General features: G+C 37.4%; 1 protein-coding gene across 3 annotated transcripts in view; it reads left to right on the top strand.

Annotated features, from left to right (window-relative positions):
* The window catches only part of LOC133562302 (zinc finger protein 516-like), a 134,579-nt gene that overhangs the window by 54,477 nt on the left and 52,998 nt on the right, over window positions 1-27,104 (top strand). For all 3 annotated transcript variants that reach the window (XM_061916339.1, XM_061916340.1, XM_061916341.1), the window contains exons 2-3: window positions 18,185-20,397; window positions 25,264-26,502. In XM_061916339.1, coding sequence (XP_061772323.1) covers window positions 18,654-20,397; window positions 25,264-26,502 — 2,983 coding nt within the window. In that variant the 5' untranslated portion in view covers window positions 18,185-18,653. The remainder of the gene's footprint in view (window positions 1-18,184; window positions 20,398-25,263; window positions 26,503-27,104) is intronic.

The following is a 27,104-nucleotide window of genomic DNA, read 5'->3' as shown; positions in this document are numbered from 1 at the left end:
TCAGCCCTACTTTCTTGTGTATATTTAGATTTACAGATGTTTTACTTTTCGTCGCAGTTTGAATTTTTGTATTAGAATGTTTAACTGAATCTGCATTATTCATACTCTGTTTAATTTGATCCTTTGACAACTGCACCCCAAATTGTGCTAAATATTCCACATTGTGTATATGTTTTGTAAACAGATCATCGGCGTACTTGTGTGTGTGTGTTTGTGTTTGTGTGTGCGTGTGTGTGTGTGTTTGTGTGTGTGTGTGCATCCAGCTGTGCTTTACCCCTGGCACAGAGCTTCCAGCCGACCCCTTTGTCTGCTAGTTGAGAGTAGGGTGGGAGGTGAGGAGCAGTTTGTTCATAATGGATTATTGATTGGTCTGAGAATACACTGGATCTGCACTGTGCATGTGTGTTTGTGTTTTAGGCAGCCCACCACTTCCTTTGTCCCATTTTAAGCAGACAGTGTCTCTACTTCATGAGCAACTGTGCAGAGGATGACATGGATTTTGCAAAGCCTTCACTGTATGTTCTTCACTGTGACGCAGTGAGTCTGTGAACAGCCCTCTACACAAGCAACTTTCAATGCTGCCTGTATTGAATACTGTTAAAAGCCCACAGTGTGCACATATAGGCTTCTAAAAAAATGTGTGGGCAACATTAAAAGCCCCCTGTTTTGCTTCTTGATTCCACACTTTCTTTGCTTATGTGCGACTGTGTGTTTGTCAGTATTCACACAGAAGTTCCATTCTTCTTTACGCACAGCTGTGTACTTAGCCTCAACTTCAAATCTTTGTCTCCGTGCTTGTTACTTGGAAGTTAACCGCACCCTGTTAATGATGAAAGACGTCCCTTACTAGAAGGACACACATTATCAGTGATAAGGCAAGTGTGTGAGTGAGACACTGCGTTTGGAATGCATAACATTAGTTTTCACACTTACTGTAAGAGCTGTTTTAAAGGGGCCTGCAGGCCAGCAACTTTCTTTAGCTATTGCAGTTTGCAGTGATCCCTCGCCACATTGCGCATAAAAGTGTGAGGCTTCACTGTACCGCTCATTTAATAAAATTAGCCTATTCTACGTATATTTGGCAAAGGTAAAATTTGCTAAATTAACTAGATATATGAATACTACAGAAGTATTGAGTAAACAAGCGTAAAGGTGACTACAAGGGTGTTTTTTCATGTATATAAGGCCCTGACAATGTTTAAACCATATTTACAAGTTTGTAAATAGTATGTTATGCTATAGCTATGATAATATTCAATTTAGAATTAATGATTCCTATTTAGCGGAAATTAATTTACCACGGTCAGGCCCAGAACCAATTAACAGCTATAAACAAGGGATTGCTCGACGCTGTATGTCCATGAATAATCTATGTAATGAGTTCAAATGAACTTGTACATGCACTGCACTTAATGAGTCTTACAAAATAGACACGGTGGCTTTAACACATTTTACAGATTTGTTCTGAATAATTGATTATGAGTGGGTTATCCAACTGGACAGTACTAACTGATTTAATTCCCAAAGACCATTACGTGAAATAAGTCAATTGTTTTCTGTTATTTAGGTCTCCAAATTATTGTCATTTTGACAATAGCAATCAGAAAAAATAGATAGGAAGCACACATTTCTACAGCCCAACAGGGCAAATGTGATAATTAAAAGATTGACAACCTCACACGGCTCTTGAATATTACGAACAAAACACTAGATTTCTCTCCTCTGTATGTGGTTCAAGACGGAGAATGTACAAAATGCAATAATTGGTTAGTTTTTGCATGTATGGCAGAACTATTAATTTCAGTAAAACATATCCATTAACCTTTTCAATTATTGATTAAAATGAGGAACACTTTTCACCACAAAAAAAAAGCAGAATCCGACTCAACCCATAATTATTCCCGTACAATTCCTAGGTGTAATTAATACTAGCGGTGTGACGAGATCTTATATCATGAAATCTTGCCAGAGCAAAACGTGTCCGCACGTCTCGTTTGGAGACAGCAGTTTTTTGAGGAATTGAGTGAGGAATTGTAAAATACCGTATTTCCTTGAATTGCCGCAGGGCATATAGTATGCGCCTGCCTTGAATTACTGCCGGGTCAAACTCGCTTCCTAAAATAATTAGCGCATGCTTAGTATTACCGCCCTCCTCCATTTTGAAAATGGAGGAGGCTGATTTCCATCCATTTTTCCATCCATTTTCTACCGCTTATTCCCTTTTGGGGTCGCGGGGGGCGCTGGCGCCTATCTCAGCTACAATCGGGCGGAAGGCGGGGTACACCCTGGACAAGTCGCCACCTCATCGCAGGGCCAACACAGATAGACAGACAACATTCACACTCACATTCACACACTTGGGCCAATTTAGTGTTGCCAATCAACCTATCCCCAGGTGCATGTCTTTGGAAGTGGGAGGAAGCCGGAGTACCCGGAGGGAACCCACGCATTCACGGGGAGGACATGCAAACTCCACACAGAAAGATCCCGAGCCTGGATTTGAACCCAGGACTGCAGGAACTTTGTATTGTGAGGCAGACGCACTAACCCCTCTGCCACCGTGAAGCCAATACCGGTAATTTGAAATCGCATAAAGGGAAGAAGATTAAGAGCTATTCAGTAGGATTTAAGCTCCAAGCTTACATCACACTCAAATTTTTACTGCATACCTTTGGTAAGTGCCTGAGTGAGAAGAGGTTTTAGAATAATTAGCGCATGCTCACTTTTACTGCATGCCTTTGGTAAGCACAGGAGTGAGAAGAGGTTTTAAATTAATTAGAGCCCCGGCGGCAATTCAAGGAAATACGGGTTTACATTTCTCGTTCTCAAAAATGCAAATCAGAAACGCTAGCGTTTTTGTTTTGTGGGGGGCAGCGGGGATCTTAAGAGCTCCTAAACAACTACTAAAATACCACATTATATTTAACAACCGTTACTGGTTGAAGCCTGCTACTTCTGGAGTGTTTACAATACTTCTTAGAAAACTTTAAACTATGCTTTTTATAAAATTTTAAATTATGACATAAAGGCTGCAAATTTAAACTAAATGTACATTTAACTGGATTTTTTTTTTTTTATCTCAAAACATTGCTTTGACTAATTAAAAACAAACTGTCTGCGGGGCATTATTTCTCAATGACGTCTAAATATTCTTATACAGTACAGACCTGATTTACTACAGGTTTATGTGCACTAAATCACGTGCAAATCGATTAATAGATGGCACACGCAAAGCTGATCTACTAAACGTGTGCAAAGTGGATTGCGTGAGCAGAATAAGGCGTGCAATCCATTTTGCATCTCTGTCTTCATTAATATGCAGAATATTTGCTGATTACCAAACTGCCTACAATACTGGGAGAGGAAGATGCAAATATATTATACAGTACACGCAATGTTATTTATCAACATATTACCATTTTTCCAGCAATATATTCTCTGATTTATTTAGCACCTCTGAAAAGTATGTGCAAACTGACACAGTTACACACACCGCTGCAGGATTCGTGCTTGCGTTGCAAAGACAGCCACGGATCAGAAAATGTGTGTGTATGTGAACATATTTGCATGGTCTGTCACAAATAAACATACAACACTTATGCAGCAACATCCTTTTATAATTCTATAGCTGCATGCTGAGTGAGTTAAAGGGCTTATTAAATCAAATTCAGTTGATGAGCTTCGGTGTCTGATTGTGTCTTTTTTAAAAATACTGTTAGTTTTTTAATTTTGAGTATACATTTACATATCTGCTATATGAAAAATCTCTTTCAAGTAAGCATTTCTTGGGTTGTGAGCACAGTAAGTGCAGCCACTCTTTCTTGAGCGCATCTGCAGTTAACACAAAAAAAGTGTGTTTCATTGTGGAGGCACTGGACTGCTTATACTGTAAAATGGCCATAAAAAGTGGTTCATGTCTAATAAAATCATAAGATGATAACATGAATGTGCAGTAAATGTTTAAGTGTCTCTCTAGTGAAAGTTGCATAGTACATGCAAACATCTCATTTAAGCATGGCGTTCTGCACCAGTTATGAATAGCACATCCAATGTTTTTAGATCACACGCAACACATCCACTTATACCACACACTATTTTATAGATTGCACATGCTGTTTTTGGATCATAGTAAATCAGGACCTATGTGCACTTGGAGGGGAATCGGATATGTTTGCACCAACATGGAGAGAAAATCATGCTACAAAAGCCAAAATATGTCAATATTTGAGTCAATGGACAAAATTAAAAGCCTACTGTAGCGACCCCACTTCCTGGCAGTCGCTGGAGGGATAAGAATGAGTTCTGGGTCTTGACTCAGGCCCGAATTGGGAGTGGGTTTAATTCCATTCATCCATTTTCTACCCTTTTTTCCCTTTGGGGTCGCAGGGGGCGCTGGTGCCTATCTCAGCTATAATTGGGCGGAAGGCGGGTACACCCTGGACAAGTCGCCACCTCATCGCAGGGCCAACACAGATAGACAAACAACATTCACACTCAAATTCACACACTAGGGCCAATTTAGTGTTGCCAATCAACCTATCCCCAGGTGCATGTCTTTGGAAGTGGGAGGAAGCTGGAGTACCCTGAGGGAACCCACGCAGTCACGGGGAGAACATGCAAACTCCACACAGAAAAGATCCCGAGCCCGGGATTGAACCCTGACTACTCAGGACCTTCGTATTGTGAGGCAGACGCACTAACCCCTCTTCCACCGTGAAGTCTGAGTGGCTTTAATTGTTTTACAAAATAAGATGACAAGCGTAAGTGAGAATATGATGACAGACGGAAGTGATAAACAAGATGTTATAACGGCAGAGTAAAGCGTTAAACAAATAGTGCATCACCCAAATATATCATCTGTCCTTCTTTCTCTATCCTCACAGGTGTATGTACTCTCCTTAAATTCCTAATTATGCCTACGCCCACTTGTGCACACACCTACCTATACCCATTTGACCTTTAACTCCCACAGACACACCCCTACACATTGCTCCCCAAACCCCCAATTCTGTGTCCTACGCCTACTACTTAATACATACAGAATATTTGAGAAGAAGCCACTTTTACGTGTCATGACTAAGGTTGTCACGATACCAACATTTAGATATTGGTACGGGTACCAATATCTATTTTGATACTTTTCAAAATTTAGGGTACTACAAAAAAATTTTTATTACTAACTTTATTTTAACAGAAAATCTTATGATATATTAAACATATGTTTCTTATTGCATTCAAATAACAATTTAACAACATTAAAATTAAAATGAATAGGCATTAAACATTTAAGGCTTTTCTTATTGCACTCAAGGAACAATTTACAGTTTGACATATTACATATGGCCTGCCATAATTTAGGATTAGGTTAAAAAATAAAATATACAGCTTTTTTTGACATGGGTAAATGATAGTAAACTTGTTGTGAATATTGACAAAACAAAAAGCATTTTTTTGGGATTCAGGCATATGCTTGTTGAAGACCCTCAGCTTCACATTTCAATGTTAGATATACCTATTGAGCAGGTCAAAAAAGCAAAACTGCTTGGTGTGCTATTAGACAATCAACTGTCATGGTCCGATCATATCAATAGTATTTTAATGAGAATGGGAAGAGTTTTAGCCATGGTCAGAAAGTGCTCCACCTTCTTGACATCCTCAACAATCGGTCAAGTTATACAGTCCTTGGTTTTCTGTCATCTTCATTACTGTCCCATAATATGGTCCGCTACAACTAAGTCTGACCTGAACAAACTTCAAGTTGTTCAAAACCGAGCAGCTAGATTGTTACTTAAATGTTCATTGCGCACTAATATTTCATTTATGCATTCACACCTGTCCTGGTTGTCTGTTGAACAAAAGATGCAGTGTAGTCTCCTTATGTTCTTTAGAACTATCATTTTAGATCAATCACCAGATTACTTTTACAAACAGTTTTTAATGTCAACTAACACACATACTTATGACACTAGGAATGCCAGCAATGGCTATTTGTCACTTCCTGCTCCCAGGACCAATCTCCTTAAACATACAGTCATGTATAGATGTATATCATTCTGTAATATATTGCCATCACACATTAATCTCTCACAAAGTAAATTGTCATTCAAGACAGCTTTGAAGATACACCTATTGCATCTGCCCACATGATGTGAAATTTTAATACTGGTTTTAACTAGCTTTTTTATCTCATGTTGTATTTTTCCATTGTATAATGTTTGGTAATGCATGTATTCTTTGTATTTTAATTTCGTATGCTCTTATATGGACCCCAGGAAGACTAGCAGTCGCCTTGGCGTCAGCTAATGGGGATCCATTCAATAAACAATAAACTCTTGGTCTGTACTTTAAGACAGTAATTCATAAATATTAAAAACGGTAATATCGCTAAAACTTCACAGATTGACATATAGCGGGTATAACACACATTGTTAAAGACAAAACACGAATGGAATTGTTGGAATTTAATACAGAAATGTGTCAAATCACTTGCATTAGTATACGCTACCTGGGCGGTTTTGACATCAGTAATATTTGGCAATGGGCCAACCAGCTGTATGCGCGTCAACTCATCTATATGACCAAAACAATGGGTCTAGTTAACTACATTACCTGTCTGTCTTCAAACACCTTTTGCAAGTCTGAATGCTTGTCCTTTAAATGTTTTTTCAAGTTTGAAGTTTTGCCACCTTTGGCAAGGCATTTTTTTTTAAAGCAGAGCGGCGTTTCTGTGTTTATAGCTTCACTTTTGTCTTTTTTTTGATGCCAAAATACCTCCATATTTCACTTCATGCACCAAGTATTTAATTTTTTTTTGCCATCCCTCCTCTATGTTTCTGTTTGTACGCGATCTCTGTTTGCGTGTTGACTCACTCAACATGCAACATCACCGTGGCATAGCAGCACGCGGATGAAAAGAAAAGTAACAATATTCTTCTAAGGCAGTACAGTACCTTTTTTAATTCATTAGTACCCCGGTACCATACAATGATAGTCATGGCACATTACCACATCCTGTTTGTTTTTAAATTGTCAAAAACAATGTCATGTGACTAGAAAACTGGATTAAAAATGAACATTTTAAAAATGATTTTCATTTTTTTATTGTTTTTGTCTATATTTATTTTATTTAGGTTTTTAAAAAAAATGTTGATTCTGTTTTATGGTTCATTGTTCTGATGTAGATCAAGCATACACACACAAGGTAGTATAGGACAATTTTGTATTTATTACTATTATTGTATTAATTTTTATTCTATCCTAATTTGTATTCTTGTTTTATTTATATTTTTATATACATATATACATTTTGTATTTGTATCTCCAGTATCAAAACAATACAACGTTTTTTAAGTTAGGAAATATATGAAAATAGTGATATCATTATATGGGACCCAAAACGAAACAAGAAAAACACAAGTATTGCCAATATTTCAAAATTATTCTTACCAATACAGTAATATTGATATACATTTGAATGATTCTGATTTGGGCTTCATGGTGGCAGAGGGGTTTGTGCGTCTGCTTCACAATACGAAGGTCCTGAGTAGTCAGGGTTCAATCCTGGGCTCGGGATCTTTCTGTGTGGAGTTTGCATGTCCTCACTGTAAATGCGTGGGTTCAATCCGGGTACTCTGGCTTCCTCCCACTTCCAAAGACATGCACCTGGGGATAAGTTGATTGCAGCAACACTAAATTGGCCCTAGTGTGTGAATGTGAGTGTGAATGTTGTCTGTCTATCTGTGTTGGCCCTGTGATGAGATGGCGACTTGTCCAGGGTGTACCCCGCCTTCCGCCCGATTGTAGCTGAGATAGGCACCAGCGCCTTCAAAGGGAATAAGCAGTAGAAAATGGATGGATGGATGAATGATTCTGATCCACGTGTTATCTTATGACAAATATTGATAATTGTTTTTTCTGGAAAAAACAAATGTTAAGAAAAAATAACTATAATGACAAGCCAGTTTTTTGAACAGCTCTTTTAAAAGGAACGTCGCTCCAAGATCCGGCTTTCTTCAAAAAGCCATAAATCCCATCTCTAGACACGCCAGGAGCAGTCAGTGATTTATTTTAATGCCTTTTAGGAACTCCATAACCACAAGAGCCATAGCAGATGTCATTTATACACAGAATAAAATGTTTAAGACCACACAAAAGATTGGTAGAAGGCTATGTTATTCATTTCACCAGCCACTTGTTACCAATAACAGTTAGCTTTTATCATGTAGCGTTATCTTCTGAGTTACTTACGCAGTTAAACAAGGTGAAATGATGTTTGAAATCGTTTCAGAGGCACACAGTGTTATTGGACGATCAACGTAGAGCAGGGGTCACCAACGCGGTGCCCGCGGGCACCAGGTAGCCCGTAAGGACCAGATGAGTCGCCCGCTTGCCTGTTCTAAAAATAGCTCAAATAGCAGCACTTACCAGTGAGCTGCCTCTATTTTTTAAATTTTATTTATTTACTAGCAAGTTGGTCTCGACTTGTTTGACATTTTTAATTCTAAGAGAGACAAAACTCAAATAGGATTTGAAAATCCAAGAAAATATTTTAAAGACTTGGTCTTAACTCGTTTAAATAAATTCATTTATTTTTTTACTTTGCTTCTTATAACTTTCAGAAAGACAATTTTAGAGAAAAAATACAACCCTAAAAATGATTTTAGGATTTTTAAATACATATACCTTTTTACCTTTTAAATTCCTTCCTCTTCTTTCCTGACAATTTAAATCAATGTTCCCGTAAATTTATTTTTTTGGGTGTTAAGAATAATAAATACATTTTAGTTTAATTCTTAATTTTAGCTTCTGTTTTTTGACGAATAATATCTGTGAAATATTTCTTCAAACTTATTATGATTAAAATTAAAAAAAGATATTTTGGAAAATGTAGAAAATCTGTAGAATCAATCAATCAATCAATGTTTACTTATATAGCCCTAAATCACTAGTGTCTCAAAGGGCTGCACAAACCACTACGACATCCTCGGTAGGCCCACATAAGGGCAAGGAAAACTCACACCCAGTGGGACGTCGGTGACAATGATGACTATGAGCAGTACATGGCCACCGGATTGGACCGGACCCCCTCCACAAGGGAGAGTGGGACATAGGAGAAAAAGAAAAGAAACGGCAGATCAACTGGCCTAAAAAGGGAGTCTATTTAAAGGCTAGAGTATACAAATGAGTTTTAAGGTGAGACTTAAATGCTTCTACTGAGGTGGCATCTCGAACTTTTACCGGGAGGGCATTCCAGAGTACTGGAGCCCGAAATGAAAACGCTCTATAGCCCACAGACTTTTTTTGGATCAAATTTAAATCTTATTTCAAATTCTTTTGAATTTCTTTTAAAAATTTTGTTCTGGAAAATCTAGAAGAAATAATAATTTGTCTTGTTAGAAATATAGCTTGGTCCAATTTGTTATATATTTTAACAAAGTGCAGATTGGATTTTAACCTATTTAAAACATGTCATCAACATTCTAAAATTAATCTTTATCAGGAAAAATTACTAATGATGTTCCATAAATTATTTTCTTATTTTTTTCAAAAAGATTCGAATTAGCTAGTTTTTCTCTTCATTTTTTTCGTTTGCATTTTGAATTTTAAAGAGTCGAATTTGAAGATTAACTATGTTTCAAATTTTTATTTTCATTTTTTTCGTGTTTTCTCCTCTTTTAAACTGTTCAAATAAGTATTTTTTTCATCATTTATTTTCTACAAAAAACCTTCCGTAGAAGGAAATAAAATGTACGACGGAATGACACAGAAATACCCCTTTTTTTATATATACAGATTTATATATTAAAGGTGAATTGGGCGAATTGGCTATTTCTGGCAATTTATTTAAGTGTGTATCAAACTGGTAGCCCTTCGCATTAATCAGTACCCAATAAGTAGTTCTGGGTTTCAAAAAGGTTGGTGAGCCCTGACATAGAGTTAGTAAAAGTACACCTGGACTTTACAGATAAGTGTGAAACATGGAGAGCGTTATTTAGGAAATCCAACAATTTTAGTGCACGCAAATGACGTGATTGTGATTCAAACTTATTCAGCCTGTAAAGCCCTCAGAAAAATCCCCCCAAAAAACCTCCAAAAACATTGATAATACATGCTGTAACCATGCAAGCACATTTATGATAACAGGCAAAGTATTTTGGTCATTTGAGCATTATTGCAACTTCTTTCCTGGGCTTATTGATTTTACCGAGCACACAGCAACAATCGCTACATCTGTCAACAACAACAGTGGCATAGAGAGCCGGGTTTTCTACTAATAATACTTTTGTGAGACAAAATCGTCTAATTTGGCACACACGATGAAACAAGACCTAATCCTTTTGAGCTTTAATATATACAGAGGATGAGCTGCAAGTTTTAGAAGCTGGGTGCGACGCTGGTCCAACTTTATGAAAACAGTAAGTCATACTTGCCAATCTTTTGACCTCCGATTTCGGTTGGTGGGTGGGGGCGTGGTCGGGAGTTGGGTGAGGGGCGTGGTTGGGGGGTGGGGCATTTTGGGGGCGTGGTTAAGAGGGGAGGAGTATATTTACAGCTATCCATCCATCCATTTCCTATCGCTTATTCCCTTTGGGGTCGCGGGGGGCACTGGTGCCTATCTCAGCTACAATCGGGCGGAAGGCGGGGTACACCCTGGACAAGTTGCTACCTCATTGCAGTATGTGTCGAAATATTTATTTATAATTAAATCACTTTATTTATTTTTTAACAAGTTTTTAGTTATTTTTATATCTTTTTTTCCAAATAGTTCAAGAAAGACCACTACAAATGAGCAATATTTTGCACTGTTATACAATTTAATAAATCAGAAACTGATGACATAGTGCTGTATTTTACTTCTTTATCTTTTTTTTTTCAACCAAAAATGCTTTGCTCTGATTAGGGGGTACCTGAATTAAAAAAATGTTCAGAGGGGATACATCTCTGAAAAAAGGTTGAGAACCACTGCTCTAAAAGCCGTAGATGTTATTGTCACATATGCATGCACAGTAGCTGGCAGTATTGTCCTGTTTAAGAGTGTCACAACATTGCTGTTTACGGCAGACAATCTGCTTTACGGTAGACGAAAACGTGACTGCTGTTGTTGTCTGTTGTTGCCGCGCTGGGAGGACGTTAATGAGACTGCCAAACAATAAACCCACATAAGAAACCAAGCACTCGCCCTCGATCATTCTACAGTTATAATGTCATTGGGCAGGCACTCTGTTTGTATTGTGGGAAAGCGGACGAGAAAACAGGCTGTCGACACGTCTCCCGGGAGGTTTTCGGGAGAGACGCTGAATTTCGGGAGCCTAGTGCTTAACGTTCCATGGACAAAATGGAAACATAATAAACAGTCACTTACAATGTCTGCTCTTACTCTTTGGCTGGTGAATTCAGTGTAGTCCTCACTATCCATCAATCTATTTTCTACCGCTTATTCCCTTTGGGGTTGCGGGGGGCGCTGGTGCCTATCTCAGCTCCAATCGGGCGGAAGGCGGGCTACACCCTGGACAAGTCGCCACCTCATCACAGGGCCAACACAGATAGACGTAATCCTCACTCCTCACGTAAAAAAATGGTGGCAGCTAACAAACATCTTGTCGCGTCTTTCTACCGATGTTGATAGATCATCCAAAGCCCTTGACGCAAATCCCTTAGGGGTGATAGACAGCTGGGCAGCGCCTGAAGAGCTGCAGCCTTCCACCTTGGTCCCCACTCCCTCCCCTCTGTTGCCATTCTCGAGATGTATGTTGTAATATGTATATGTGCTTTGCTATGGTGGTTTTTTTCCACTCCAGACTGGGCCCCCTTAGTGTAGATCAGGGGTCACCAACCTTTTTGAAGCCAAGAGCTACTTCTTGGGTACTGATTAATGCAAAGGGCGACCAGTTTGATACACACTTAAATAAATTGCCAGAAATAGCCAATTTGCTCAATTTACCTTTAGTAAATAAATCTATATATATATATATATATATATATGTATATATATATATATATATATATGTATATATATATATATATATATATATATATATATATATATAAAAATGGGTATTTCTGTTATTCATTCCGTCATACATTTTTTTTCCTTTTACGGAAGGTCTTTTGTAGAGAATAAATGATGAAAAAAAACACTTAATTTAACAGTTTAAAAGAGGAGAAAACACGGAAAAAAATAAAACTACATTTTGAAACATAGTTTATCTCCAATTTTGACTCTTTAAAATTCAAAATTCAACTGAAAAAAATGAAGCAAAAAACTAGCTAATTCAAATCTTTTTGAAAAAAACCCAAAAACAATTTATGGAACATCATTAGTAATTTTTTCCGATTAAGATTAATTGTAGAATTTTAATGACATGTTTTAAATAAGTTAAAATCCAATCTGCACTTTGTTAGAATATATAACAAATTGGACCAAGCTATATTTCTAAAAAAGACAAATCATTATTTCTTCTAGATTTTCCAGAACAAAAATTTTAAAAGAAATTAAAAATACTTTGAAATAAGATTTAAATTTGACTCTACAGATTTTCTAGATTTGCCAGAATATTTTTTTTTAATCTTAGTCATAAGTTTGAAGAAATATTTCACAAATATTCTTCATCGAAAAAACAGAAACTAAAATGAAGAATTAAATTAAAATGTATTTATTGTTCTATACAATAAAAAAAAAAACTTGAACATTGATTTAAATTGTCAGGAAAGAAGAGGAAAACATTTAAAAGGTAAAAAGGTATATCTGTTTAAAAATCCTAAAATCATTTTTAAGGTTGTATTTTTTTTCTCTAAAATTGTCTTTCTGAAAGTTATAAGAAGCAAAGTAAAAAAATAAATGAATGTATTTAAACAAGTGAAGACCAAGTCTTTAAAATATTTTCTTGGATTTTCCAATTCTATTTGAGTTTTGTCTCTCTTAGAATTAAAAATGTCGAGCAAAGCGAGACCAGCTTGCTTGTAAATAAATACAATTTTAAAAATTGAGGCAGCTCACTGGTAAGTGCTGCTATTTGAGCTATTTCTACAACAGGCCAGCGGGCGACTCATCTGGTCCTTGCGGGCACCGCGTTGGTGACCCCTGGTCTAGATTGTACTTTTTTTTACTCATCTTTCCCCAGTGTTTACCTTTTTCCCATCTTTTACGGGGCGCCTTGTGGCGACCCATCAGCGTTCATATTCTGTAACCCCGTACACTGTTAGTTTGTCTATTCTTTAATGGGTTTGTGCTGAAAACAAAGTTTTGTTGTACTTGTGCAATGACAATAAAGACCTACCGACCTAAGTTAAGAGGCAGCATCCACTGATTTAGTCGGTCCAGTTTTTTAGTTGGTGGCGTGTTCCGGATTTTTAGCTGGTAGTGTGTGGAAGTTTTAGGTTTCAAACGCTATATTATTACCCCCAAAAAGTTACTCTATATTCGCTTCTACAATAAGGAGGTTGCTGTACCTTTGTTAATGTGCTTGTCACAGCATGTAAATGAAGCTTGTTTGTTGGCATTTTTTTCAATGTATATTTAGAATGCTTAATAGGCGGAACAGTAGAATCCCCACTGTCTACATTGTTAGCCACTTTGTGCTAGCAGTTTTGTAAACAGTTTATCTAGATTGCACAGAAATGGGAAAGACATGTTTTTGTCTCAAACAGGATTGTTTTGTATTGGGTAAAATTCCCAAAAATGTTTTCCTTTGAGACTTCACTGGTTTTAACAGAATACAAGGCCCTTTAATAGGTACTTTAGGACAGTGGTTCTCAAATGGGGGTACGCGTACCCCTGTGGGTACTTGAAGGTATGCCAATGGGTACGTGAGATTTTTTGAAAATATGCTAAAAATAGCAACAATTCAAAAATCCTTTAAACATATATTTATTGAATAATACTTCAAGAAAATATGAATGTAAGTTCATAAACTGTGAAAAGAAATGCAACTATGCAATATTCAGTGTTGACAGCTAGATTTTTTGTGATCATGTTCCATAAATATTGATGTTAAAGATTTATTTTTTTTGTGAACAAATGTTTAGAATTAAGTTCATGAATCCAGATGGATCTCTTTTACAATCCCCAGAGAGGGCACTTTAAGTTGATGATTACTTCTATGTGTAGAAATCTTTATTTATAATTGAATCACTTGTTTATTTTTCAACAAGTTTTTATTTATTTTTATATCTTTTTTTTTCAAATATTTCAAGAAAGACCACTACAAATGAGCAATATTTTTGCACTGTTATACAATTTAATAAATCAGAAACTGATGACATAGTGCTGTATTTTACTTATTTATCTCTTTTTTTTCAACCAAAAATGATTTGCTCTGATTAGGGGGTACTTGAATTAAAAAAATGTTAACAAGTGAGTACATCGCTGAAAAAAGGTTGAGAACCGCTGCTTTAGGATAGATACTGTAGGTGACTTTGGTGCAGAGAATTCATTTTCTCAGTACAAGACAGGTATGATTGTTCTTGTTCTAACGTTTCTACTTCACAACCTTATCCTCTTGTGATTATGATCAATTATCCTCATTTAATTGGAGCTTGGAAACAATTATGCTTTGGTCTCTCTGGCACCTTTTATAATAACCTGTAACAAGGACTCAGTATTAGTCTCATTTTAAACAGTGAACCAATTCATTTTCAGCTTTAGCCTCCTCTTAGAATAATAAGTAGCAGTTTTATTTTAAGAAGTTCCTGAATTTTTACACTGATGTTGTAATGTAGTTGGTGAAGACATGTCTAACTTATTGTAAAGAATTGGCAACGTATATTTAGCCTGTTTTTTTTTTTTTATAACATGGGCATGTATGACTCATGTCTTAAATTTGTTAACTTTAAAGTACCAGTATAACAGAAAAACAAGTTGACCTTATATGCTTAAATGTGTTTCATTATATCCATTAAACCATATACAATTGTATTTACAATCTTCAAAGTATGTGAAAATACCGTCTAAATATCACATAATGCCACAAATTCAGTCAGCCATTTTGAATATTCCGCTCCGAAGATTTTCGGCAATTTCCGTAGATTCAGGGTTGGATGACATCACTGGAGGAACACTTCTTCACTCTTGACAATATCATCAGACCAGCCATACGGAAAAATAGGCAAAAATTGGAAAGAGATGTGTATCCTTATGTAAGACAAGAACACATATGATTGGCTTTATTTTATGCATTTGAAATTGTAAATAGATAGCGAACAAGTGAGTCAACAGATCAAGGGTCCTCTATTGCGCCCATAAAACCCTTAAAAAACATTTCAAAACAGACAACGATACTACATTTATATATCGTGACCTAAACATTTACCAAATATGAGCAATATGGTTATTATTAGCGCTAATTCTAATGGCTTATTTTAACGGCCTATTTTAACGGCACATTGATAGCAGTGAGCTAATGCTTGTTTACGCTGCTATTGTTGACACACTGAGCTGGGGGATGCTTCTGCTCCGTCTCAAACTTGCTGAAAGTTACTTCTAGATTATAATCCATGCATATCTGACCATGTGGCCATGGACTGAGAGGCTGGACACAAGACACACAAAAGGACGCTAGTTGCGGCAAGTTTTTTTAAACAATTCTTGAGAATTGTGATTGATTCTTCATCTAAACGAGATTATGTAAGCGTCCTGTCGGTCAGCTTCCCAGCTTCGAGTGGAATTTGTCAAGTAAGGGTTTGTTTTATTATAATTTGTTATGGTTAATTATTAGTTTGTATGTTTCGCATCTAGCAATTCTGCTGATGCTCCCATTTAGCACTCGGCTTCAAAACTTATTGTTCATCCTCCTGGTGTTCAGGACCAAACATATAAGGTCCGGGATCATACAGTGGGGCAAAAAAGTATTTAGTCAGCCACCGATTGTGCAAGTTCTCCCACTTAAAATGATGACAGAGGTCTGTAATTTTCATCATAGGTACACTTCAACTTTGAGAGACAGAGTGTGAAAAAAAAATCCAGGAATTCACATTGTAGGAATTTTAAAGAATTTATTTGTAAATTATGGTGGAAAATAATTATTTGGTCAACTATTCAAAGCTCTCACTGATGAAAGGAGGTTTTGGCTCAAAATCTCACGATACATGGCCCCATTCATTCTCTCCTTAACATGGATCAATCGTCCTGTCCCCTTAGCAGGAAAACAGCCCCAAAGCATGATGTGTTCATCCCCATGCTTCACAGTAGGTGTGGTGTTCTTGGGATGCAATTCAGTATTCTTCTTCCTCCAAACACGACGAGTTGAGTTTATACCAAAATGGATACATGGATGATAAAGCAGAAGATTGGGAGAATGTCATGTGGTCAGATGAAACCTAAATAGAACTTTTTGGTATAAACTCAACTCGTGTCGTGTTTGGAGGAAGAAGAATACTGAGTTGCATCCCAAGAACACCACACCTACTGTGAAGCATGGGCGTGGAAACATCATTCTTTGTGGCTGTTTTTCTGCTAAGGAGGACAGGACGATTGATCCGTGTTAAGGAAAGAATGAATGGGGCCATGTATCGTGAGATTTTGAGCCAAAACCTCCTTCCATCAGTGAGAGCTTTGAATGGTTGACCAAATACTTATTTTCCACCATAATTTACAAATACATTCTTTAAAATTCCTACAATGTAAATTCCTGGATTTTTTTCACATTCTGTCTCTCACAGTTGAAGTGTACCTATGATGAAAACTACAGACCTCTGTCATCATTTTAAGTGGGAGAACTTGCACAATCGGTGGCTGACTAAATACTTTTTTGCCCCACTGTAACTGTTCCCAAAGTAATCATGTTTGGCTCTCACAAGGTCTGCTTGATTAACAATTTTGTTAATGGGGATGGGATCTTTGGTTCATCCCGTTACGAATCTCCGTGAGATTGGTAGTATTTTGATCATACCTATTTACTCGCAAACTTTGTAAGTCTTTTAGGGTCATAAATAAGATATATATGATAATAGCTTCAACATAGAGGCAACTTGTTTTACTATTATACTCCTATTTTAACCTAAATTAGATAATGTTTTGATTATTTTTGTATAATTTCAAAACAAAAATAGATGAACAATGTGGCATACATGTAGCAAATGAACAATTCAGTAAAATATATACCTGTGTCCTGTTAAAGAGTAAATATATGTGACATCAAACTATTAAACTAATATTTCCAAAGGATTTTATACTCTATTATGCTCTTTCTCTTTGTTAACCTGCTTTGCGACATCATTCGACTCTAGTTTGAGAATAGACGGCAAATTGTCTGAAGAGCCACTTTCTTTTGTGTATTTAAGAACCTTGTCATGCGATAGTGTCAGTGAAAGCCATTATGTGGAGGGAATATAGTGGCCATGCTGATCTTGCTGATGTGAACACGGAACAACCCCTGCCCCTCTCCTCCCCCACCATGATTGTGTAAAGTGTCGACTCAGCAAGTGTGGCGTCAGAGCCCCCGAACCCTGCACAAATCATTGCACAATCATGCAGATTGAAGTTGTGCATTTACGTTTAAAAGCACATATAGTCACAGATAAGTACTACAACGTACAACCACAATTATTAAGATACCACAGTAGAAAATGGATGGATGGATGGATGGATTTGCATTAACGATTCTGAAGGAATTAAAAAATATATAAAGATCAGCTGTAATTGTCTCTTACAAATATTAAATCAACATTATGTAGTGTAAGTTTGCAGTCATTTATAACATTACTATATTAAGAGGTTTTTATTTTATTTTATTTTTTTATTTACACTAACCCTTCTCATGTAAACTAAGGTAACCATAATATTAGGAATTACCATTACAAACTACAACCATGATAAGCACTGTGTAAATTATAGTATCTTAGTGCCATACAAAACTGAGAATTGTTATCCTTTTGAAAGTAGCTGAGTGTTTCATGTTTTGTCTGATTTTTTAAAATGTCTAACTCAGTAAAAATACTCTGATTTACTAAAGGTATCTTTCGACATCGTCACATGTTCTGTTCCAGTTTTACGTTATCTGTTACATAACCATACTTTTATCTATTCTTCTCAGTACTGTTTGCACAAAATGCTTGTGGAAAATGGCTGAAAAATGTGTCTATGAGACAGATTTGCTTGACTAACGTTTTCATTTTCTGTTTTTCCCATCTCCTCCCCCTGCACCCTTTCTTGTCTACCTCAATATCCCACTTTCTTTTTCATTCTCAGGTGGATGATCGAGATGGCCCTAAAGCTGCTGATACGTGTAGAATGTGAAGATGGTAGAGAGAGGCCAGTCATATGAATGAAAAAGAGAGTGTGGGTTTAACGGTCCTGATATGGAGACGTCTTGAAACGATACCTGGACAGATTATGATTTCATCAGAAACAACTTTGAATATATAATTCATTTAGTTTGCTTGTTAATGCAAACCTACCTGTCGTGGTACTATGTTTTTTTATTTTTCATAGTACCACAAATATTGACAGTGATAGACGAACATGGCTGGATGTCACTGTTTTTTGTAGCAGTGCTAAAAGGACTGCTGTGATAACAGCCTTATCTCTTGATGACTGCAAGTAGATGACATTTTAATGAAAACAAAGGCCTTCTAGACGTGCCTAGATGTGGTCGGGCAGATAGCAGTTTGAGATTTTAGTTAAGAGTCGAGCTATACAGGGTAGGTTAAGTCTGACGATGAATCCTAGTGTGGAGGTGATGGACATCCAAACAAGAAGTCAAAAGGAAAAATTGACTCCAATCAGAGCCAATTCCAAAAATGACCTGGAGAGTGAGGATGACAAAATCCCAGGGTCCTATGACTGCAACATTTGTGGACGCAGTTTCCCTTTCATGAGCTCTCTGTCTCAGCATATGAGACGCCATACTGGTGCACGCCCTTATAAATGCCCCTACTGTGACCACAGGGCCTCTCAGAAGGGAAACCTCAAAGTTCACATACGCAGCCACAAACTGGGCACGCTATCTAGCCACCACTCCAATGATGACCAAGAGGGAGGAGCAGAGGAAGAAGAGATGAGTGTTTCAGAGGGTTTTGATGGAGGCACAAGTCCAACCAAAAGCACCTCAGCTTGTAACCGTATGATGAGTGGAGATGGTGCTGAAGATAGTCGCAGGAAAGTGCCTGTGAGGAGCTTGAAAAGAGAGAAATCTGTAAGTGACCAGCAGCCTTACTGCTGTCGTCTTTGTGGCTATGAGGCCCAGCGGGAGGACCAGCTCCTGAGTCACATTGAAAAGGTCCACATTACTGTCGACACAGATGAGCAGACAAGTGTTAAGGAAGAAGCCGTGGTTGAACCCGAAGTTCTCCAGCCTCAGTGCGATGGGACCTTTCCTTGTGAAACCTGTGGCCAGGTCTTCACTCAGGCCTGGTTCTTAAAGTCACATATGAAGAAACATGCAGGAATCCTGGACCATTGCTGTCGCATATGTGGGAGACGATTTCGCGAAGCTTGGTTTCTCAAGTCCCACATGAAAACACACAACACAAGATCACGATCAAGAGCAAAATCTGATTCTACTGAGCATCCAGCCACCATCAACGATGTAGCACAGGATCCTGAATTTGTCAGCTCTGTTGCATCTGTCTATCAAATGTGCTCGAAATGTGGGAACTTGTTTGATAGCCGAGAGAGCTTGAGAGTCCATGATAAAGTCCACAGTCTTAGCTATGGAAAGAAATTGCAGGGCCGATCACGACCCAGTGATGATGAGGACCCCCCAGCAGCAAAAAGAGCTTTACTTGACTACTTATGCCTTCAGCCATTTAGAGAAAAAGCTGAGGATGATGCCAGTAATAGGATACTGGGTCAGAGAATCCCTGAGCTTGATCCAGTTTGCAGCTACCAAGCATGGCAATTAGCTACTAAAGGAAAAGTTGTGGAACCAGTAGAGTGCAACAAGACTTCCAGTGATGGAGGAAGTATTGGAGAAGAAGACCTTGCTGCAGCTGCTGTTGTGTATGAGAAGGAAAGAAGCAGTTATGTCCTTCAAGGTCAGGAAAGACGCAGCTCAGTTCGCCGCAGCAGCTCTGTTTTGGGAAACCATGTTTCATCTGGAGATCAGACACCAGAGAGCCTCAGTGATTCTGAGTACCGACCTTCATCTCGCCAGGAACGGAGACGACCATCACAGGCTCAAGGTCCCGCCAAATCCAATGAGTGCTTTGAATGTGGTAAGAAGTTTCGCAGTCGCCACAAGATGATTGTCCACCAGCGCGTCCATAGAAAGGATGGAGTCAGGACGTCCATCGAAGACAATGTGAGAACTGAGAATAAAGACCAATGGGGCTCAACCAGTGACCAAGAGTCAGGCTCCCCAAGCCGACCTTTCACCCCGGGGTATGGAGACTCTCCACCAGCCTCCACTCTCAGAGACCATGCATCCGAAATGGGAACCGCTAACTCAGGGGAACTTGCAGGTTAGTAACTACTCACCATAACACATTTTTATTCCTGGGCACGGCAACGCTGCTGCCCACTGCTCCCCTCACCTCCCAGGGGGTGAACAAGGGCATGGGTCAAATGCAGAGGACAAATTTCGCCACACCTAGTGTGTGTGTGACAATCATTGGTACTTTAACTTTTTAAAATGTTATCAGCACTTCATTATGTCATGACTACAATCTCCAGCTCTCAGTGTCTCTATACTGTTTGTAGGACAGCTCAGATTATTGTTGGGTTTTGATTGATTTTGCAAAAGCTCAACAAATATACATTTGGAAAGAACTAAAATATTCAGGTTAGCGGTAGGGTACGACTTGGACTGGTTGTAAGCCAACTGCAGGGCACACAAACAATCAACCATTCATATTCACTTGGCAATTTAGACTAGAGTGTCCAAATAATCTTACAAACATTGTTTTGGAATGTGGGAGGAAACTAAAATTCCACACATGAATGGTGAGAACATGAAAATGTCACAAAGTTCTTAAATTTTCGAGCTGACACTGTGGCCATACATACATGTACATATACATATATATATATATATATATACATATATATATATATATATATATATAATATATACATACATACATATATATATATATATATATATATATATATATATATATATATATATATATATATATATATATATATATATATCCGTTTTCTACTGCTTATTCCCTTTGGGGTTGCGGGGGGCACTGGTGCTTATCTCAGCTACAATCCGGCGGAAGGCAGGGTACACCCTGGACAAGTCGCCACCTCATCGCAGTATATATATATATATATATATATATATATATATATATATATATATATATATATATATATATATATATACATACATACACACACACATCCATTTTCTACCGCTTATTCCCTTTGGGGTTGTGGGGGGCGCTGGTGCCTATCTCAGCTACAATCGGGCGGAAGGCGGCGTACACCCTGGACAAGTCGCCACCTCATCGCAGTATATCTATATCTATATATATATATATATCTATATATATATATATATATATATATATATAAAACAATGTTTTTAGATTATTTGGATTCTCTAGTCTAAATTGTCATATATGTACACACATATATATAATATATATATATAATATATATATATATATATATATATATATATATATATATATATATATGAACAATCAACCATTCACATTCACCTGACAATTTAGACTAGAGAGTCCAAATAATCTAAAAACATTGTTTTATATATATATATATATATATATATATATATATATATATATATATATATATATATATATATATATATATATATATATATATATATATATATATATATATATATATATATATTTATATATATATATATATATGTATATACACTGCGATGAGGTGGCGACTTGTCCAGGGTGTACCCGCCTTCCGCCCGATTGTAGCTGAGTTAGGCACCAGCGCCCCCCCGCGACCCCAAAGGGAATAAGCGGTAGAAAATGGATATATATATATATACACACATACACATATGTATAGGTCTGTCAAGTGATAATTTTTAATCAGATTAATCACACTCTTGATCAGTGATTAATCATGAATAATCACAGGTTATTATGTGCTTGCATGAATAAAATTTGCTTCATAAAAAAATACCCCAATATTTGGATACAAATGCAATTTGGTTGTCAGAATGTCATACAGGATTATTTTTTAAATGTTTTACGGAACTTCCAGTCTTTAATTTGCTCAACACGGTAAGTGTAGTGATAATTAAGTGCACATTTTGAAAGTCTTTACAATAATACAGAAACCTAGGTACACATGTACGGCATATTAATTTGTAATAAGGACACCCATTAACAACTTTACATAGTGCACAATTTACATACTCTAGTACTCTTACTTAGTTTAACCAGTTGTGTAAACAAACTCGCTTATTTACCTTTCCAAATGACAGCGCTGATCCTTTTTTTGCACAAACTACCTCTTGACAGTAGTTGGCGACATGAAATCAAATCTTGCAGCACTGTTGTAGGTCTTCACAAATGTTAAGTGTACAACATACAGTGGCAGTCCATTTAAAAAAGGCATATTGTTCAACATATTTGTGCAAAACGCATGTGAACTCTGCCAGCATAGATAGTTTTCCTCTTGTTTGCTGTCAATGTAGCAGTCATGCTGTCCTCACCTTTATGTTTTGCTTTAAAATGCTATTTTAAACTAAATGTGCGTCGATTATGAGAAAGTTTATCGCTGCAATACTAAGTACTTCAGTTTTATCTAAAGTTCCATCGCAGATTGTTTTGAAGGGTGCAGTGCCCATCCCTTTATCATCACACTGGCATATGACATGATCACTGCCCCTGTAATGCGCACCACATGTCAAAACAACCACTGTAATTAATCTTTGTTATTATTCTCATGCTTACATCCCTCATATAAATATGATATATATATATATATATATATATATATATATATATATATATATATATATATATATATATATATATATATATATATATATATACATACAAACACACACACACACACACACACGTCTAGCAATTATGAGGTCATTGATGTTGGCTAAAAGGATCCCTTGGTTGAAGTCAAGGTGTTTGTTATATTGTTCTGTTGTAAACTCATTCAAGCATGCCTTTATGGACAGTACTTTGTGCTGCTTGGCAAAAAGGGTCATGCTGGGCATGAAAAAGGGTTTCCCCTCAAACTAAATAGTGCAGCATGTCTCATTACTTTTGTCTCCAGCATGACATCTTAAGCATGCAATTGTGACTCCTCTTATAGTAAATTTGTTTAAAAAAAAAGGGCTTTTTTTAACTTGCTGAACAGCCTGTGAAAACTGAGCCACCATGTGGCTGATGTCAAAAGTCAAAAAGGCCTTGTTTTTGTTGTGCTGTTAAAACATACTGTACTATAGAATCTGCTCAATAACTGTTCTTGTAAATAGTATTTACGAGTGTACTTAACACCAAGCAATGAAGTAAATTGTACTTAAGACTATCTATTGACTTGTCAGTAGGTTAGAGTGCATTTTTCAAATACCTATCATTTTTGTCACATCCTTAACCAATAAACAGTGCAAAGCAAAAAAGTTAAACTTGTCTATGCAAAGACAAACACTACTATAAAAGACAGACTGTTTCAAGGTAAACCTTTATGTTTATGGTACACAGTTTGTATGAACAGTTGGTCTTTCTTACTTTTGTAAAACATTATTGTTAATAGTAAGATGTCTTTGCATTTAATGCTCAAATCTGCACAACACAGTATAGTATATTTGTTAACAGTGATCGTCCCTAAACTTCCTTGCTCATACTAATGATCAAAAAATAGCAGCAACATCTCTTCAGGCATGATTGAGCTGTGAGCTATTTCAGGTCTTCCTGTCTCAGGAAACCCCCCTGTATCCCTCTGTATGTAAACCTAATTTTCATCAAGTTTTTTTTGGCAATGGAAATCTGTCTGTATGTATTGTTTTTACTGTCATGCCAACTGATTTAGTGTATTTTGCAATATTCTATTAGCATCAAACAAAATGAGTTTGGATTGCTTATGTTTTGGTTTAGCTGTATATACTGCAGAGTGTTCCCTCTCACCTAAACAATGGGAGATGAGGATATGTGTACAGTAGCAAGAACAATATAAAGCTTCCGGAACACATAATCTGTAGCACAATGTATTATTGTCATGTCTTAAAAGATAATATTAAAACTAATTTGTTTGCCAGTGATGATTTAACATTGTTCATTATTGTTTTTTTTATAGTCAGAGGTATATTTAGTTTTATAAGTGTAACAATTTTAAAGGGCCTCAGGCTCAGACCTACACAGTACTGTATGTGCATGGAGTACCGTGTAGGGTTAAGTTTGGGTACTCCAGTTTCTTCCCACTTTTAAAAAACTTGCATTACTTTAACATAATATTCTAACCTAATTCTAAAGTGGTTGTCTCCTTGTGCTTTATGATGGACGGGGCCCCGCCCAGGGTGTTCCCCGCCTTTTGCCCAGAGTCAGCTATGATAAGCTACTGCAGGATAAATGGTAAAACAGTAAATTAATACATTCTCCGACGATGCAGAACAAAATAAATAAATCAACGCCCTGATTAACAATCTTTTTAATCAATATGGCTCCTCTGCTAAACATCCAATTTAGCTGCGGGTTTTATTATTTTGTATTTTATTTTACCGTGTGTGGGTTGCCAATAAGTAAAATAAAAAACAAATGGCAACTTATTAGTGTTGTAGAGAAGAAGGAGCAGAGGAAATTGCTTCTGGGTATCGGAGTTGTACATTGGAACCAGCAAGCGTAAAAGACAATGTCATATTATCATATTATGTCACATTTGTTTTCATTGTTGCTTTTTACATGTAACATACAATGTACTACATGCAACTTCATGTCCATTTGAAATCATTATTGTTATTTTTTCAAGCTCAAATTACCATTAGGATAAAAAGTACTCTTGTACTTTATGGCATTAAGAAGGTAGAGTCAGGTTGCCACCTGGTGGAAAATTTTCAAAGCTGCACATATTTTAATTCCATATTTGCTCAATAAAGGAAACACCCACACAGTCTCAGTGTGCTATAGTATAATAGGTATAATAATACTAAGATCACTAATTATTTTGTGTCAAAATGCTTAATAATGTGTAAGCAATTCAAATATTTGACTCAATTCACATTGTGTTTGAAAAATGGGGAACATACTGGCACTTACTGGTGATTTGATGAATTACAGTTCAAAACTTGAGCTGTTTTTGCTGAGCCAGACAGACTTATTTATGTTGCTTTAAAAAATCTTTTTTTTTTGTCTTTGCTTTTTTTGTAGATGAAAACCCTTACGTCTGTAGCCTGTGTGACTTTGTTACCACCGAGTCAGAAATGTACCTGGCTCATGTGCGTGTCCAACATCCAGCGTCCTCAGAAGAGAAAACCAGCCCTATTCCCAGAGTCTCCCCCAATGGTTATCCCAAGTTGAAGAAAGCCCTTCTGCAGGGGCTGACAATAGCAGAATCCCCTCCAGCTCACCCTTCAACTTGTTCCTCTCCACTTGATCCTGTGGATCTCTGTGTCAGAGCTGGGGGTCACAGGGGCAGAACCCCCGCAAACCTTGACAGAAAAATCCTCCCCAACCACAAGTGTTCCTTCTGCTCCCATTCAACTCTCTATCCCGAGGTCCTGTGGATGCACCAGACTATTGCTCACCGCATGACCAGTAGTAGTTCCAATCTGGCACCGAAATGGGCTCTGAAAAACAGCAACAAGGCGCCCAAAAACCGCTTATCCTCTGTAAGGCGTACTGGTCCCCCACCGGTCATGGAGGGTAAGGAATGTCCACCACTGCCTGCGCTAGCGCGTGTCCAACGCACACGGCCCCCGATGCAGATGAGCGAGGTACGAAAAAAACAAAAAACAAGTTCTCATTCAGGTACAACACAACCATCATCCTCTACCCCCTCGCCGTTGCCGTCGAGAGCCTCCACATCCGCCTCAAAATCTCAAGCTGGGAAAGTCCCTCAGAATCAACCTCCTCGCATCAGACACAAAGTGACCAGCTCCTCTGGAGGAAACTCACAATCTTCCTTCATCTCTGCAGAGAAGAGCCCCAGCACCATTTCACGACCACCAGCCCCATACCCCAATTCTTCCACAGCTTTCAGGAGGGCAGACCATTACGCGGTGCCACAGGAGGGACTGGGCTTCATGCTTTCTAACAAGTATAATGGTCAAGCAGAGTACAACCGAGCTGGAGGCTCCTCTCATCGGCCGCTGGCGAACTACCACAACGAGCAGCGTGCAAATGCTACAAGGCCTAGTACCATCACTCATAGCTCTACGATGGGACACAACTACGGAGCCTCACAGGCACATGGCAGCATGCTGCAGACTTATTTAGGTTCATCCTCCTTTCCCTCAAAACCTAATGAAAATGTGAAGCAGGAGCCATTGACAGAGATTCAAGAAATGCCAAACGACATCCTCAGCTTCCTCAAAAACTACAGCCCCCATGATCTCGCTGCGCTTTACCACCGCTGGGGGACCACTAATGCACTTTTGGATCCTACTGGTAAGGAATCTTTTTTGTAATTATTATTTTGTTCCATCAACATGTGGTGAATAAAATGGTGTATTTCAAGACTTTTAAAACCCATTTTACTGGGATCATATATTCAGTTAGAATTCTTCACAGTGATTCTGTGGTTTGTTACAACCAAATTTTTCGGAGTATAAGTCGCTCCGGAGTATAAGTCGCACCTACCAAAAATGCATAATAAAGAAGGAAAAGAACATATATAAGTCGCACTGGAGTATAAGTCACATTTTTGGGGAAATTTATCTGATAAAACCCAACACCAAGAATAGACATTTGAAAGGCAATTTAAAATAAGTAAAGAATAGTGAACAACAGGTTGAATAAGTGTACGTTATATGATGCATAAATAACCAACTAAGAAGGTGTCTGGTATGTTAATGTAACATATTATGGTAAGTCATTCAAATAACTATAACATATAGAACATGCTATATGTTTACCAAACAATCTGTCACTCCTAATCGATAAATCCCATGAAATCTTAGTCTTAGTCTCTTACGTGAGCTAAATAATATTATTTGATATTTTACGGTAATGTGTTAATAATTTCACACATACTGTAAGTCGCTCCTGAG

Source organism: Nerophis ophidion, linkage group LG11 (genome assembly GCF_033978795.1).
Source record: "Nerophis ophidion isolate RoL-2023_Sa linkage group LG11, RoL_Noph_v1.0, whole genome shotgun sequence".
NCBI lineage: Eukaryota > Metazoa > Chordata > Actinopteri > Syngnathiformes > Syngnathidae > Nerophis > Nerophis ophidion.
The sequence above is the reverse complement of the archived record's forward strand: the minus strand, read 5'-3'. Positions and strand labels throughout refer to the sequence as shown.